Here is a 14,842-nt window from a genome sequence, read left to right as displayed (position 1 = left end):
GCTGTGTGTGTGTTACGAGCAAAGTAGAAAATCGGGCATTGCTATGCAACTTCTGGCCACTGTCGTGCAGAATGGTCGAACACATGATAGGTATCACCAGAAACGAAAGAGTGGATAAACTTGCCAAAGAAGCTATGTGCCAGAAGATGCAATCAAATGTCAAGTATATACAATATCCAACATTAAACTAAGAATACCCGACGATGTTAACTTATTCCGTCTTTGTCCTCGAAAAACAGGCATTGTGCACAGTGCCCGGTCACCTGTGTTCAATGATCGATTTCCTACTTTGCCCGTAATGTATATATATTTATCGCTCCTAATATAAAATAAAATAATATTATACAACTCCTACGAATGTTGTTATTAGGATAACTCTAAAATATAGCTAATCATGAGGATTATAACCATAACTCAAGGTCAGAACACTAAGTCTAAAGTGTAAACTAAAATCATGATTTTACAAAAGTATAATTTTATTGTCTTGTTTTTTTAAGAATAAGGTCAATACTCAATTGCATAATAAGACATTACAAATTACAAAAATCTATTTTTTACAAGTGTTTTTTGGTATGGTATAAGTGGAAACATTGTGTAACCAAAACAAAAATTGTGTTTTAATAAAACAAATTTGCATAGTTAACAATTGTGTTTATATAATTTAAACTACAAATTAAAATAATTAGGCCTACATAAATCTATTAGATTCCGTAACACAAACATAAGTCAAATATTTTTTTTTTATGAATAAATAATATCAAGTCTATATTCTAATACCCCAGTCTTCTTTAATCATGTCCGCGCCCTTTTCGCCGATCATAATCGTCGGAGCGTTGATATGTGCTGCCGGTATTTCCGGCATGACCGACGCGTCGATAACTCTCAATCCACTTACTCCATGTACACGCAATCTAGGATCCACCACGGCCGTGGGGTCGCCCACCGGTCCCATTTTGCAGGTGCCCGACAAGTGATAGATGGTAAAACTTATTTGTCTCGCCGAGCACTTCCAGTACGCGTCCGTGTCGAATTTGTGTTGAACACAACCGGGCAACGGGGTGTCGAATAACGTGGCGTTGAGCTTCTTCATCGCGTCGGTTTTCAACATTTGTTGGAAAATCCGTACCCCGGCCACGGCCACGTCCAAGTCCGTCTCGTCAGCGAAGTAATTGGGATCGATCAGTGGGTGATGGAGGGGGTTAGCATCTTCCAGCCATATACGACCTTTACTTTTCGGTCGCATAATCATCGGGAATACCGTAAAGCCTTCCAGTTTTTCAGTGGGCTTATACATTTTGTTGTAAATGTCTCTTTTTAAGCCAAACAACTTGTGTGTTAATTCGTCACCCGAATATAGACCAGATACTAACAGTAATTCCAAATTTGGGTGTCCATCTGCGAACCCTGGTTGGTCTAAATCGAAAAATGCCAATGCTTCAGCACCACCTGGTATTGTTAATGGACCGTTATGATTTATAAGAAAATTATACAAATTAAGTGGATCCCTCAATAATCGTTGTGTTTTTAATGAGATAGTATCGTTAATCAACACGCTCAAACTTCCCAGTGCCACGTGGTCCATTAAATTTTCACCAACCGGCAAGTTTTGTATCAACGGAACTTTTAAATCTTTCAAGTGTTCTTTTGGTCCAATACCCGATAACATGAGTAATTGTGGTGAGTTTATGGTTCCACCAGAAATAATTACTTCTTTGTATACAAATACTCTATATTTTTTACGATTTGATACATATTCTACTCCTATTGCCCTATTTGTACCTTTTTCCATTATTATTCGTGTTACAGTGGTATACTTTTTTACGTGTAAATTCAATCTCATTTTTGTTGGTAACAAAAAAGCTGTATTTGTACTACAACGACGACCATCTTTCATAGTAACCTGAAATAATTAATGTTTAAGTATAAAAATGTATTTTAGCATGGCTCAATATTTTAAAAATCAATTTAAGCTTAAGTACTTATCAGTGGTGGTCAAACAGAGAGGAATGATGCGAATAGATACCCCATGACTTTTTTTGCAATGTTTAAGATCTGATAACCATAAATTATGAATCTAGGACAAAATATCCAAGGAAAATATATCCTGTACTAAAATATCCAAGTCAAAATATCCAAGGTTAAAATATCCAACGGATAAAATAATCAATATATGGGACAAAATATCCAAATAAAAAAAAATCATAAAAATGTATTATTATTAATCATATAATTTTTTTTATTTAAATTCATTATATTGTTGTTTTTTGAATCACGTTTTAATATCATTTAATATCAATAATACTTTATAATACAGTAATAAAATAATAATAAAAATAATATGTTGCGTTATATATAATAATTATATCTTTAGTTATAGGAATTGTGTATTACACTATATCATCTAAAAGTTTTTAATAATATTTAAAAAAAATTGTTTAAAAAAAGGTAATAAATTATCGTGTTATATTTGCTATTGCAATTAAAAAAATATCTAATTCTTTTTCACCATTAATATATTCAAGACAAAGGAGCTTAAGTTGTATTATTATTTTTACTATTTTTATCTTATTACTATATTACAAAATATTATTAATGTTAAATGTGATTTAAAAATGAACAATGTATCTAAAGAAAAAAAGGGGAAAAAATATTTTTTTTATTTGGATATTTTGTCCCATATATTGATTATTTTATCCCTGGATATTTTATCCGTTGGATATTTTAACCTTGGATATTTTGACTTGGATATTTTAGTACAGGATATTTTTTCCTTGGATATTTTGTCCCAATACCATAAATTATATTTTAATAATGATCTTCCCATGACAAAATTATTTGACTACCATTGGAGCCTATATATTATAATGCAAAATAGTTTTACAACTACAAAATAGTAAATGTTATTAGTTACTCATTAGTTATTAATCATCATAATGTAATAGTAGTCATATTAAATTAATATTTAAAAAAAATTATACATTAATATAAGTATATATTTTCCTAGATCGTAGGTCATTAATCGATACCCACCGGCTACTAATAGTTGTAACAATTCCAACAACGTGTGATTATATAATGAGTATAAGCAGGATTGAAATATATAATATAATATAGTATAATATAATTTAATCTGGGTAAGGTGGAAATAATTGAACAAGATTTCAGGTACTTATGCTGAATAAATTTCAACTTTTTTGAATCCGAAACCAGAAAAGCAAACGTGTTAGGAACATATTAAGACTTGTGTAGTAATATGTAGATACATTTTAATATTGCAAATAGAGAGTAGTTGCCCTGAGTATGCCCTGAGTTATTCCGCAATTTTTAGGTAAACTTTGTAGTTTTCTAATTTACAAAAATGTTTGGGAGACTTATTAATTATTGTAAAATATACACATTTTCGGCGTTCGAAATGCCGTGGTATCAATGGTTATAATATGTAACAAGCATAATTTTACCACTCACCACAGCTATGTCGGATCAAAGAGCTAGAACCTTTATCTTTTAAAGCCCCTTATACGCAATTTGGGGGGAAGTGGAGTGTTTAGCATCCCAGTTTTTAAGCTGGTATCCCCAGTTATTAAAACGCTTAATGGTTAGTAAGTATTTTTATTTTATATTAATAACATTGGGTTAGGTTAACTGAGCATTTTACATAAAACCAGTTTTTGAACAAATCGATTTTGTTTTTGGCGTAACTCTAAAAAAAATAATCATAGATACATGAAATTTACATATTGGCATTTTCTGTGCATAATATCAATTTAAAAATATTTTGATTATTTTTAAGCTATTTATAGGCTTAAGACAATTTTAATTTTATTGATGTGAATAATTTCTTTAGGCGTGGTAGCGCGGATTTATGGGCTCAGCCGTTGCGACCAAAAAGCGTCAAGGAGGTGGCTTACTTGGGTGGGACACTTTTCGGCCAGTTCACTGTTTGGGTCACCAATTAAAAATATTCTTCACGTTTTTTTCGTTAAACAATACCAATTTATATAATAATCATACAATACAATTTACAATTTATTTTCAAATCACATATTAAGTCAAATAAAAAATACAAAAATATTAAGTTACATTATGTTATCAATTTACACACAAAAAATAAAAAATTAAACTATAGGAACATTTTTTTAATAACTAGCACATACTGACACACATGTCCTCTATATTAAGAGTGATTACTGTTTATATTATGGGGAATCCAACGTTGAATCTATACGTTGACGATCGATAAAAGTAATAACTATACCAACTATCTAGGTGTATAGAATATCTTTCATCGTTATCTTCGTTCTATAATATTAAACTGTTATATATTTGGTTAGTGAATATAAATACGATTTTTCAGATATCGAATATTGGAAAAAATATACTTTTGGACTGTTATTTTTGAACCTAGATGTTGAAGAATAAGTTTTGTCACAAATAATGTCATTACGTCTTGATGATGATAAATTAAAATCATACTGTGACCATTTAATGGACACTTATATTAGCCAGGAAAGCATATTTCCTCCTACAATTTGGGTGTCAGGCTCTTCTGATTTAACTAGAATAACAAATGCATGCGAGTCTTACCATTCATATTTTAACCAATGTTTTTATGAAAACTCTCCTTCAATTATATATTGGTTAAATATAACAAATGAAGTCCAAACAGAATCATTTGTACAAATACGAAGTTCTGATGTTCCAAAATTCTCAAAAGACAAAAAATTTCAGAGTCGTCAGTCTATAAACCATACAAACAGAACAAAATATGATAGAGGAGAGATTACACGAATGGAATTCATAAAACGCATGTGTTTATACTAGGGAATGGATTTTATTGTAAATACATATTTTTATTGGAATGAGATATTTTTAATCTGATAAATATTTTTTTTTATTTAGATTATTCTTATTAAAATAAGCCCAATTTTATTTTACATATTTTTACATATTTGGGTAAAAATACATATATTCGCATATTTTGTAAATAACTGAATATTTCGTAAATATTTGGGTATTTTTGGTTTTTTTCGTCAATTCACGTCAAAGATTATTTGCCTTATCTTAATGGCATTCAGATACCCTATGGTCTATATATTAATATTATACGCTATCGACGAAAGCCTAAAATAATAATATTTGTAATTTTCAATGACGATAAACATTATCTACGTTCTCTAAATGGACTTACGTACTTTATACACTGCTATCGTATTATACACTGTGGACAAGTGTGAAGTGGGTAGTTAACATGTTTATTCAATGTTACGGTCTTCAGTCTTCAGTCTAGTTACTGTTCTGGCGGGAGTAATCATTTGCATCGTTTTTTTCTTCATATCTACATCGAAATTTTGTTGTTTTTTTTATAAAATTGTTTAAAATACCTAAAGTTGTAAGTTCATTCAATAATAAGGTAGCCGCATATTTAAAAGAATTTCCGAATGAAACATTTCAAAGTGATGGGAAAGTTTTATACTGTAAATGTTGTGAAAAATCGGGGTTATTAACTATCATTACGTCAGTTGATGTGTAACGTTCATTCAGTCAATACAAACATTTTACGACCAAATCGCCGCCATTTTACGTTTTTAAATCTTAGAGAATATGTAGTTTCGCATTGTTTTAATAATTATTAATTAGATAAGAGATACAATTGTTATACTTACTTTTGGTACTTATTTTTTCTGTTAAGCGGTTATTGCATATTTTGAATTTTTTTTTACATATTTCAATAAAAATAATTACATATTTATGTACATATTTTGATTTTTTTATTACAATAAAATCCGTTCCCTAGTTATAACTATAAAAATTTTTAAATATCCCTATACATTTATATTTTTTAGTAAATTGATAATATAATACAAATTGAAAATTATGAAAATTGTAACTTTATATTTTTATATATTTTATTCGATTTAATATTTTTTATATATTTTACTTGACTTAATATGTGATTTTAAAATAAATAGTAAATTGTATTGTATGATTATTATATAAATTGGTATAGTTTAACGAAAAAAAACGTGAAGAATATTTTTTTAATTTTTTATCGGTGACCAAAATAGCTTACTGGTCGAAAACGGACATTCCAGAATGGCCGAAAAAAGAAAGGTCCATTTTGGCCGAAAAGTGTTCCACCCGCTTACTTGACACTAAGGGTTCAATCAGATGATCGAATTTTGTAGGTCAGTCAATGTGTTCCTCCTATCGCAGTAATATGCTAAGCCCAAAGAAGTTATTCACTTCAAAAAGTTGAGCGTTAATACACAATAATATTTTATAAGCGTCTGAGGTTAAAATGTTGACAAAATTCATCAAAATCATAAACACATTCTATACATGTATATCTAAGATTTATAAATTGAATTTATAACTATATTACAGCTACTTATTTTGTGATGATTAAAAATATTATTTGTTTGTACTTGAAACTTGAATAGTGTATTATTTTATTTTATACACCCAACAGATTTTCAAAATCACTATAATCACAATAATATGGTAAAATATACTTAATAATAGTATTTGCTCAGAATCGCATATAATTATTTTATATCATATTAAATTCACATTTAACACAATAAATTACAGTGACTTTTTTAGATATCTAATGAACAGCAGAGTGTTACTCACTTAACCTCTTTTTTTCAATACAAAACGGTATACAAAATACAAATGTATAAGCACATGCATGTGCCTAACCTAACCATGGTTTATAACCATAAATTAACTTTGAATCACCTGTAAATAATTGATCCCGACTTGTTTTTCACCATTGACGTCGATGATGGGCAATCCAATCTGTGATCCAGCGTCCACGAAAGCTTTCGCTATGAGCGTCCTGTATGGTACGTCGGTCACAGACAACAATCCATCCTGACCATGATAGCCTAGGTCCACGTCAGATACGTTTGAATTTTCTGATCTAATGAAATATTTCAGAATGTCATCATAACTCCATCCTTTAATATTGAAACATAGTAAAATAAATATGTGCACTTCGTAAATGTTTATGTACAAATAAATATATATGTACAGAATGTTTTCTTTAAAACAAAATACAAAATATTTCTATCCAGTGACCTCGGGGATTGAAATGGGATTTTCAAGAGGAACTAGGAAATACTGAAATACAAATTTTTGGCGACTTTTAAATTTGTAGCCTTTTCATTGTATATGCTTATGCAATACAACGTGCATTTTTTAAATGGTATAAGACGTATTCTCAACACCACGGCCAGATTTGAAGAGACCACATTTTTTTAAGTAATTTAACCTTTTCAGTATGGTTCAATGGTTGTAAAACCAAAATTCACTGAATTATAACGAATTAAAGTTTTAATTTAACCTAGTTTAAATCCAAGATCACTGGGCATAAGTGTTTCGTGTTACTTTTAAAAAGAAACATAATATGTATGTGAATTAACTTTTTCCAATATATTTATACCTGTGTTGCCCATTGCTGCCCAATTGTCGTAATCCAATCTATTACCACGCGTATATATCATGTAATTCAATGTACTACTACCACCCATAACTTTTCCTCTTGGAAATTTGCAACGATGATCTTCGAAACCTATTAACATACAATTTTCAACAAGTAACAACGACCATTGACAAACATATGCGAACGTAATGAACAATATGTATGACAATATTAAAAACTTACATAAGCAAGAATTAGTCATCGGGACGGTTGTGTACTTCCAATTTATTGACCTTGCCTGTAGTTTTCCAGCTGCAGCTGGAATATCCATAAATTGTTCTTCGTCTTGACCAGCTTCAATTAACAACACTTTCCAATCATATACCTAGTATTTTGATAATAAATTATAATTTATAATTTCATTGCTCCCAATAATTTAAGTGTTTGATATCAATCTATTATTTTATTTGTGTTCAATTCAACAAACCAAATATTTCATTATTATTTATTTAACCAGTTTTGTACAGGAATAACTAGTTTTTATTTATTTCTATATTTATTAACATCTTTTTTTTATGTATAAAGAACAATATTTTTGAGTCAACTTCGTCGAGTTTTTATGATGGCTTTAAATATAAGCAGCTCGTTACAGGAGGCACAAAAATCTCTTTTTTTAAATACCTATACATTTTTTAAAAATTAATATTTTAAAATAAGCCGAAGAAGATGTCCCCTAAATTGTATTCTCTATAAATGTCATTACTATTTTTTTCACTTTTTTATGTCATTTTATTTGGAGTTCGTGGACATAATTATAGGTAAGCACCAAAATACTCTTTAAATGATAATATAGAGTTAATACTCAGAGGATATGCTGTCAAAAGAGTAAAGACTAATAAGTTAATCGTAACGCTGACCAAATTATAGTGCATTTAATCATAATAGGTACCTCTAAAGAACGCCAATATTGATGTTGTACTCAGTGGATATGAGCTAATGACTATAGTACACTATTATAGTATACCTACTATAGTAATATAAAGGTACACTCAATACATACTGTACAACAGAGTGACTTCCATGGATTTAATTGACTGCTAATATTAATAGTGCCGAATTCCAGTTATAAATAAGGAAACTATAAAAATATTTTTCAAAAAAAATATCAAGGACGAGATAGGTAATAAAATCACTTTTTCGCTTTGCTCACCTCGACGCAAACTAGTAGTGTATTATTTTAAATTTAGAAATATTGATATTTCATTTTAATGGCATATTAGGGTGGTGTAGGGAGTTTTTACCTTCCACCTAGTGAATTTATTATATTATTATAATCCTATATATTTTCGAAATTAAAAAGAGAGTAAAAGTACTAAAATATTGAGGACAACATTTTTGTTTTTTTTAATATTTTGTTATTGGTATCACAATATAGATTTAGAGTATGTTATAAAAATTAAATTTATATAGGTGTGAATAAAGAAACATAACAAATTGATTCAGAATTTTTTTTTTTGGTTATTTTATTCAGGTGTTGTGGGATCAGCAGTGTATGCTTAATTACGTGAATCATTCATTTATAATTTTATAGTAATTTAATAAAATTATAAAGAAAAATGTATTTTTGTATAACTATACCCTCCCTCTGCCGGCAAAAAAAAAATACGCCGATAGCTTGTGGCTTTCTAAAACAGTAAAAACCACACTTGCTGTAATAGTCACACTACTATTCAAAAATAAACAAATGAGAACGTTATCTATGTATCGTTGTAAGACCAATACAAACATACAGTGATACCTATCTGCAACCAAATTATTTTTTCTTGTATAATATGTTAAATATTATGACCAATAATTATTTATTTTATAGGTATTTATATCAGTTCTCCCAAGACTACATGCTGGGTCGTCCTGAAGGGGAAGGGGGTGGTATATGAAGGTATATAAGTTAATTTTTCAAGATTGTCAACTGTCCAACACAAATACTATAATAATACTTAAGTACCTAACAATGCACATATTATATTTTAATAGTATACAAATTTGCCTATACATTCATACAATCATTTAATTATTTTTAATAATACTTAAATAATAACTTATAAGAAACTGTTGTGTGCTGAGTGCTGACGACTGTAATTTCTATTTATAGAAGTGATGCGAACATTTTATGTTGACTCGTCTCATGTAGACATCGACAAAGTGATCAGATTCTAAAATTGTTTCACATATATTATATAGTCAGTATTGACAGTATTTACTATTTAATTAATATTGTTATTGAATACCTATTTGGTTATTTTGTAATTTGTATCATTATTCATTCCCGTCAGTTTAAAAACCATCATTGAAAAAGATTAGTAACTCAAGCTGAAATCACAAGACATCTAATTTATAAAAAAGAATTTTAAATGGTTCTCGATACCTTGTGAAAATTAACAAATGATAATTTAAAATCATGTGTTATTGTATTTCATCTATTCGACCATTATTCATACTATTTTCTCAACCATTTAATAAGAGCAATATTTCATTGGATAATATTAAGAAATCTATTTCTTTATTCTCGCCAAGCAGTGTAGGTGCAAATCTTCTAGATTATGTTCTAGTTCAAAGAGAACTAGAAATGTTATTTAGTATGTGCAAGAAGATAAAACATTATAGTTTAATTATTTAATGGAAAAAGCAACAGAATTAAAACCTATTTTACCATGTGCTAACCAAATTTGTTGTTTGGCATTGACTTCTCCACTTCTCCAGTAACAATTGCATCAAACAAAAGATCTTTTAGTAAACTAAAATTGATTAAAACACGTCTTAGGTAAACAATTGCTGATGATAGATTAAACTCTTTAGTTGTATTGGGAGTAGAGAAAGATATTGTTGAATAATTTGGACATAAAAAAAATAGCACATCAATGGTCAATTTTAAAAAAACTGACGTATACAAATTTAGTGTTAAGTTATTATTATAAATATAATATGTGTTTTAAGATTTTTTTGTTGATTTAAAAATATTTAAATATTATCAAATTATTATAATATAATAAAAATGCAACAGTGTTATAAATTTTGTTATTGAAAATAATGTATTCTAATATACTAGTCAAGATGTGATGAATATATATATATACAAGATATAGTAAAATATTTAATATTTTGTAACATTGTGTAAAACATATCTATTGATTACTATGGTTTTAGGTAGGAGGTAACTGTGGAGCGTAGCGAGAAAATTTTTTTGAGTTGTCACATTAATGCATTTCACCCCCCCCCCCCTTATTATTTCGTTCGGGACGGCCCTGAGTCTACACGTTAAACCACTTCACTAAAATTGTAATGTCTCGTAGCAATTATAATCTTGAATCTTGATGTACATAGTCGTTTCAAGTAAATTATTATCCCTCCTTTTTCATATTTAAATATTTTATTTCATTGTTAATATTATATATTGTACAGTATTAAAGTGAGTGACCTTTCGGGATTATATATATCTATATATATATACACATAGATCAGGGGTTTTCAACCCATGAGCCGAAAAAAACGAATAACTGAAAATACTTGAAATTTACATCATATGTTTATATTATCAAATCATATACTTGATTGGTTAGTTTATGTATTATTATAGGCACTATTAGATATTTACAATACCAAATTTTGTTTAAATTTAGACAAATCTCATACCATTCAAAATATATAAATTATTTTATACCTAAACATTTTTCTAATTTTCAACTTTTATAGCTAAGGGTTGAAAATTTAAACAAAGTAGGTCAATCTGTAACCAAAAAATCTAAAAATATTATATAAGCACAGTTTTTTCTTAGTTTCTTATGTTCAAATGTGGACGAAATTACAAATTAAATAATCAAGAATTATGATTCATGTCATTTTGTTGTAAATTAAAAATTTTATTCGTGGGTATAATACTTGAAACATTTAAAATATATTATTATATTTTATACACACAATGACTTTTCAATGTTTTTTATTTTTTTTAGCAAAAATGAAATTAATCTACTGCGTAGTATTTATAATGCTTACTAGTAAAATAAATTACATTAATCACAATAATATCATCAAATATATTAAATTACTAAATAATATCATAAACTCATGGACCGTCTTCGCTCAGAATCGTTTTTGTATACAATGATTTTATACCATCGAATTTAAATTTAACACCATCCATTACCGTGACCTACTGTACAGCAGAGCTACATTCACTTACCCCATTTTTTAAATTGAACCATTAGAATTACCTTCATTTTTGTTAGTCGATAAGGTAGTTTTAATAAAAAATTGATTTAGTTTGCACTAGCTTTCGCAGGGGCTATAAAAAATTAGTCTAATGATGGAGTATGAATAGGTACTTTCGTGGACATAAATTTATCACCACCATAAATTTAACCCGAATTGCGCCTATGATGTAACTCATATGCGCTTTTGTTATTTTTATTATTATTATTATTGTACTTGAAATTGGACAATTGTCCATAAGATATATAAATAAATATTCAAGATTCATCGTTCGGATCAGGATATGTAAAAACCGGTTGGAATAATTTATGACACTTATAGTGAACCATCTGGTTTGAAAAACATCATCGATATTAGATAATAAGTACCTAGAGACAAAACAGTCTAGTTTAGAAAAAACTAGTTTAGAAAAATATGTAAATAATTATATTTCACATTACTAACAGTAGGGGCAGATCCAGGAGGGCTAGGAGCCGCGGCCCCCTCCCAAGCCTGTATTTCTAAAAATTGTGTACTGTTAAAAACAAAATTTAAAAAAAAACCTATAATAATATCGAAAATTATGACTTAGCCCCCCCCCCAGCAACGTCTTTGGAGCAGCCTCGGCTAACACACTTATATTTAAGAGAACGCTGCACCCGATGTATTGCCTCCGTCTTACAAATATACAACATAGCAATAACTAGCTGTTTTGCGCTGGATAGAACCAATCAGGCTGTAGCGATGTTAAAACACCAAATTTATATATGTATGATATAATTGAAAACATAACCTGTAATATATCGTTTTTATTTTTTTTTTTTATATCACTTAAACCAGAAAAAGTTCTTATTGTTTCAAAATTCATTATATTTGTGTTTATCAAACTTGAATCACTTTTTGTAGTTCCGATTTCAAAAAATTAAAGAGGTTGTTTCACAGCCAACTTTTTTTCTTTTTATACCATGAAAATATCGTTTCTTAGTAAAGTTATGCTGTAGAATTCTCGGTTCTATGCCGAGCAAAACAGTTTTTGGAATGTTTTGCATTTGTAAGGCGGAAACAACACGCCATGCGGGTGTACGTCCTCTTAACCCATAACGAAGTCTCTCCACTGAGAAGACCTCTTCATTCTGTAATCTGTTTATTAATGCAATGATATTATTATAAGAACCCTGAACCAATCTATTTATTCTCAAGTATTATTTGGCATTTTAGTATATTTTTAAACAACAAGAAAATTTCTAAGTTACTTCAGATAGTCTATTGGCCACAACTATTCCAGCACTTCCTGCTCCAACAACTATAAAATCGTATTTTATGTCAATTGTGATGAAATCATCTTTTTCCACTGTAGTCTCGAGTTTAACCATGTGATGTTGTTGTGCTGGCTCCAAAACTGTTGATTGGGATTTGTGTAAAAAATAATTAAAAACATAAAAAATTAAACAAAAATTCGATTTCATTGTACAAAAATGACGAAAATACTAAGGACAATACGTTATTCGTGTAATCGTGTAACTATGTATAAGCGACGAACACTGTAAACACACATTTATACTTATCACCTACACTAGTTGATGAACACTAACTATAATTCATCTAAATATATAAATATATATTTATATTAATTATAGTTTCACCTACTTAATTCTTTTGAACTAAAGGAGGGAAAGTCATTTAATATGGTAAATTTATTTTTATATCTATTGTTATTTAGCACTCGATCATTAGCGATACATATACATCACTATACTATTATAAAGAAGAAAAACTATTTGTTCATTTGTTCAGGATAATCACTGGAACTACTCGATCGATTTTAAAAAAATTATCTTCAAAAAGCTACACCATGACAATGAACTATAGGCTCTATTTTATGACGATAAGTGGCCCTTCTTGATTTTTTTTATTGCAAATTTGAAAATTTTTATTAATACAATAGGAATATTTTATAAAATATTTTATCCCATTATGACGAAAATATTTTATAATATTGTATTCTTGAGACCGTTCATTTGTACCTATATCGAATTAGTATTTATTTCATTTTGCTTAATTATTATTATGAAAGTATATAAGCGCGTATGCCGTTATATGGATGATATAAAATATGTTATGAATTAAGTTATTTTTATTGAACAACTAGCTGATTCCTTGCACTATATTGACCGTTAAAAATGCTAACTCTATATGAGACTTGCTTGTGATAATGAGAGCAGTATATTATCAGGTAGGCAGGTAGGTCTGCTGAGTGTACTATTTGTTATGTTACACACTTGTGAGACGAGGACAACAAATGTTGGTGTAACGTCCTCTTAAGTAAAAAATAAAAATTTACTTAACTTTAACTTTTTAACTCGTTTATTCCCGGATTGAGAAATAGCAATAATAATAATAAATAATAATATAATATTTTTGTTTATTATTAGGTTGCTGTTAATTACAAAATTTAGTATATAGTATAGATGAATAAGAAATTAGAAATATTGATTATTACTTATTAGGTACTGATTTTGAAAGTTATTTTACCTATACAAAGTTAAAAATTCGAGGCAACGGGTAACGAAGTGCGCAGGATCAGCTAGTATAATATATTTTATTTTAGTTTTATTCTTATTTACAATATAAGATAACAATATTATAATAACAAAAGTTAAATGCTAGTATTATAGTATGATAGTGTTATTTGTATATTTGTGATACAATGCGATACTATACTATACACCTAGTAAATACTTATGTATCTAACTACGTTGTATAAAAATTAAATAAAACAATATTATTCAATTGATTTGTTTCTTCTGTGCTTGCAATAATAATTAGTATTTTAGATCACGGGTCACTTTTACACTCCGAGTGTAACACTGTGTATTGGCGTTTTTTTTTCAGGTGGTTGGTAATTGAACATTTGAACAACATTTTACATCTACCAGATTCGTATAAAATTACCTATACTTCATTACCCACAAAAAAAAATAAATGATATTTATTGGTTTAATTTAATTGTACAACAATGTACCTATGTTTATTAATTATTTCTTATTATTTCCTCATATCTGCAGGTCTCATATCTATTTCCGGGTCTTCAGTGTACTTGAACAACTAATGTTAATATGAATATCTGTTAGAACTTGCAATAAAACAGTTGAATAATCTTAGGCTATGGAT

General features: G+C 28.6%; 1 protein-coding gene across 1 annotated transcript in view; it reads right to left on the bottom strand.

Annotated features, from left to right (window-relative positions):
- LOC111036846 (glucose dehydrogenase [FAD, quinone]-like) overlaps positions 1-13,251 on the bottom strand; it is a 29,948-nt gene extending 16,697 nt beyond the window's left edge. Inside the window, exons 1-5 of the mRNA XM_022319093.1 lie at positions 12,925-13,251; positions 7,670-7,811; positions 7,448-7,576; positions 6,742-6,962; positions 797-1,900 (exon numbers count right to left, since the gene is read on the bottom strand). Coding sequence (XP_022174785.1) covers positions 797-1,900; positions 6,742-6,962; positions 7,448-7,576; positions 7,670-7,811; positions 12,925-13,137 — 1,809 coding nt within the window. The 5' untranslated portion in view covers positions 13,138-13,251. The remainder of the gene's footprint in view (positions 1-796; positions 1,901-6,741; positions 6,963-7,447; positions 7,577-7,669; positions 7,812-12,924) is intronic.
- Between the last annotated feature and the right edge of the window lie 1,591 nt (positions 13,252-14,842).

The sequence above is a fragment of the Myzus persicae genome, unplaced genomic scaffold (assembly GCF_001856785.1).
Source record: "Myzus persicae strain clone G006 unplaced genomic scaffold, MPER_G0061.0, whole genome shotgun sequence".
NCBI lineage: Eukaryota > Metazoa > Arthropoda > Insecta > Hemiptera > Aphididae > Myzus > Myzus persicae.
The sequence above is the reverse complement of the archived record's forward strand: the minus strand, read 5'-3'. Positions and strand labels throughout refer to the sequence as shown.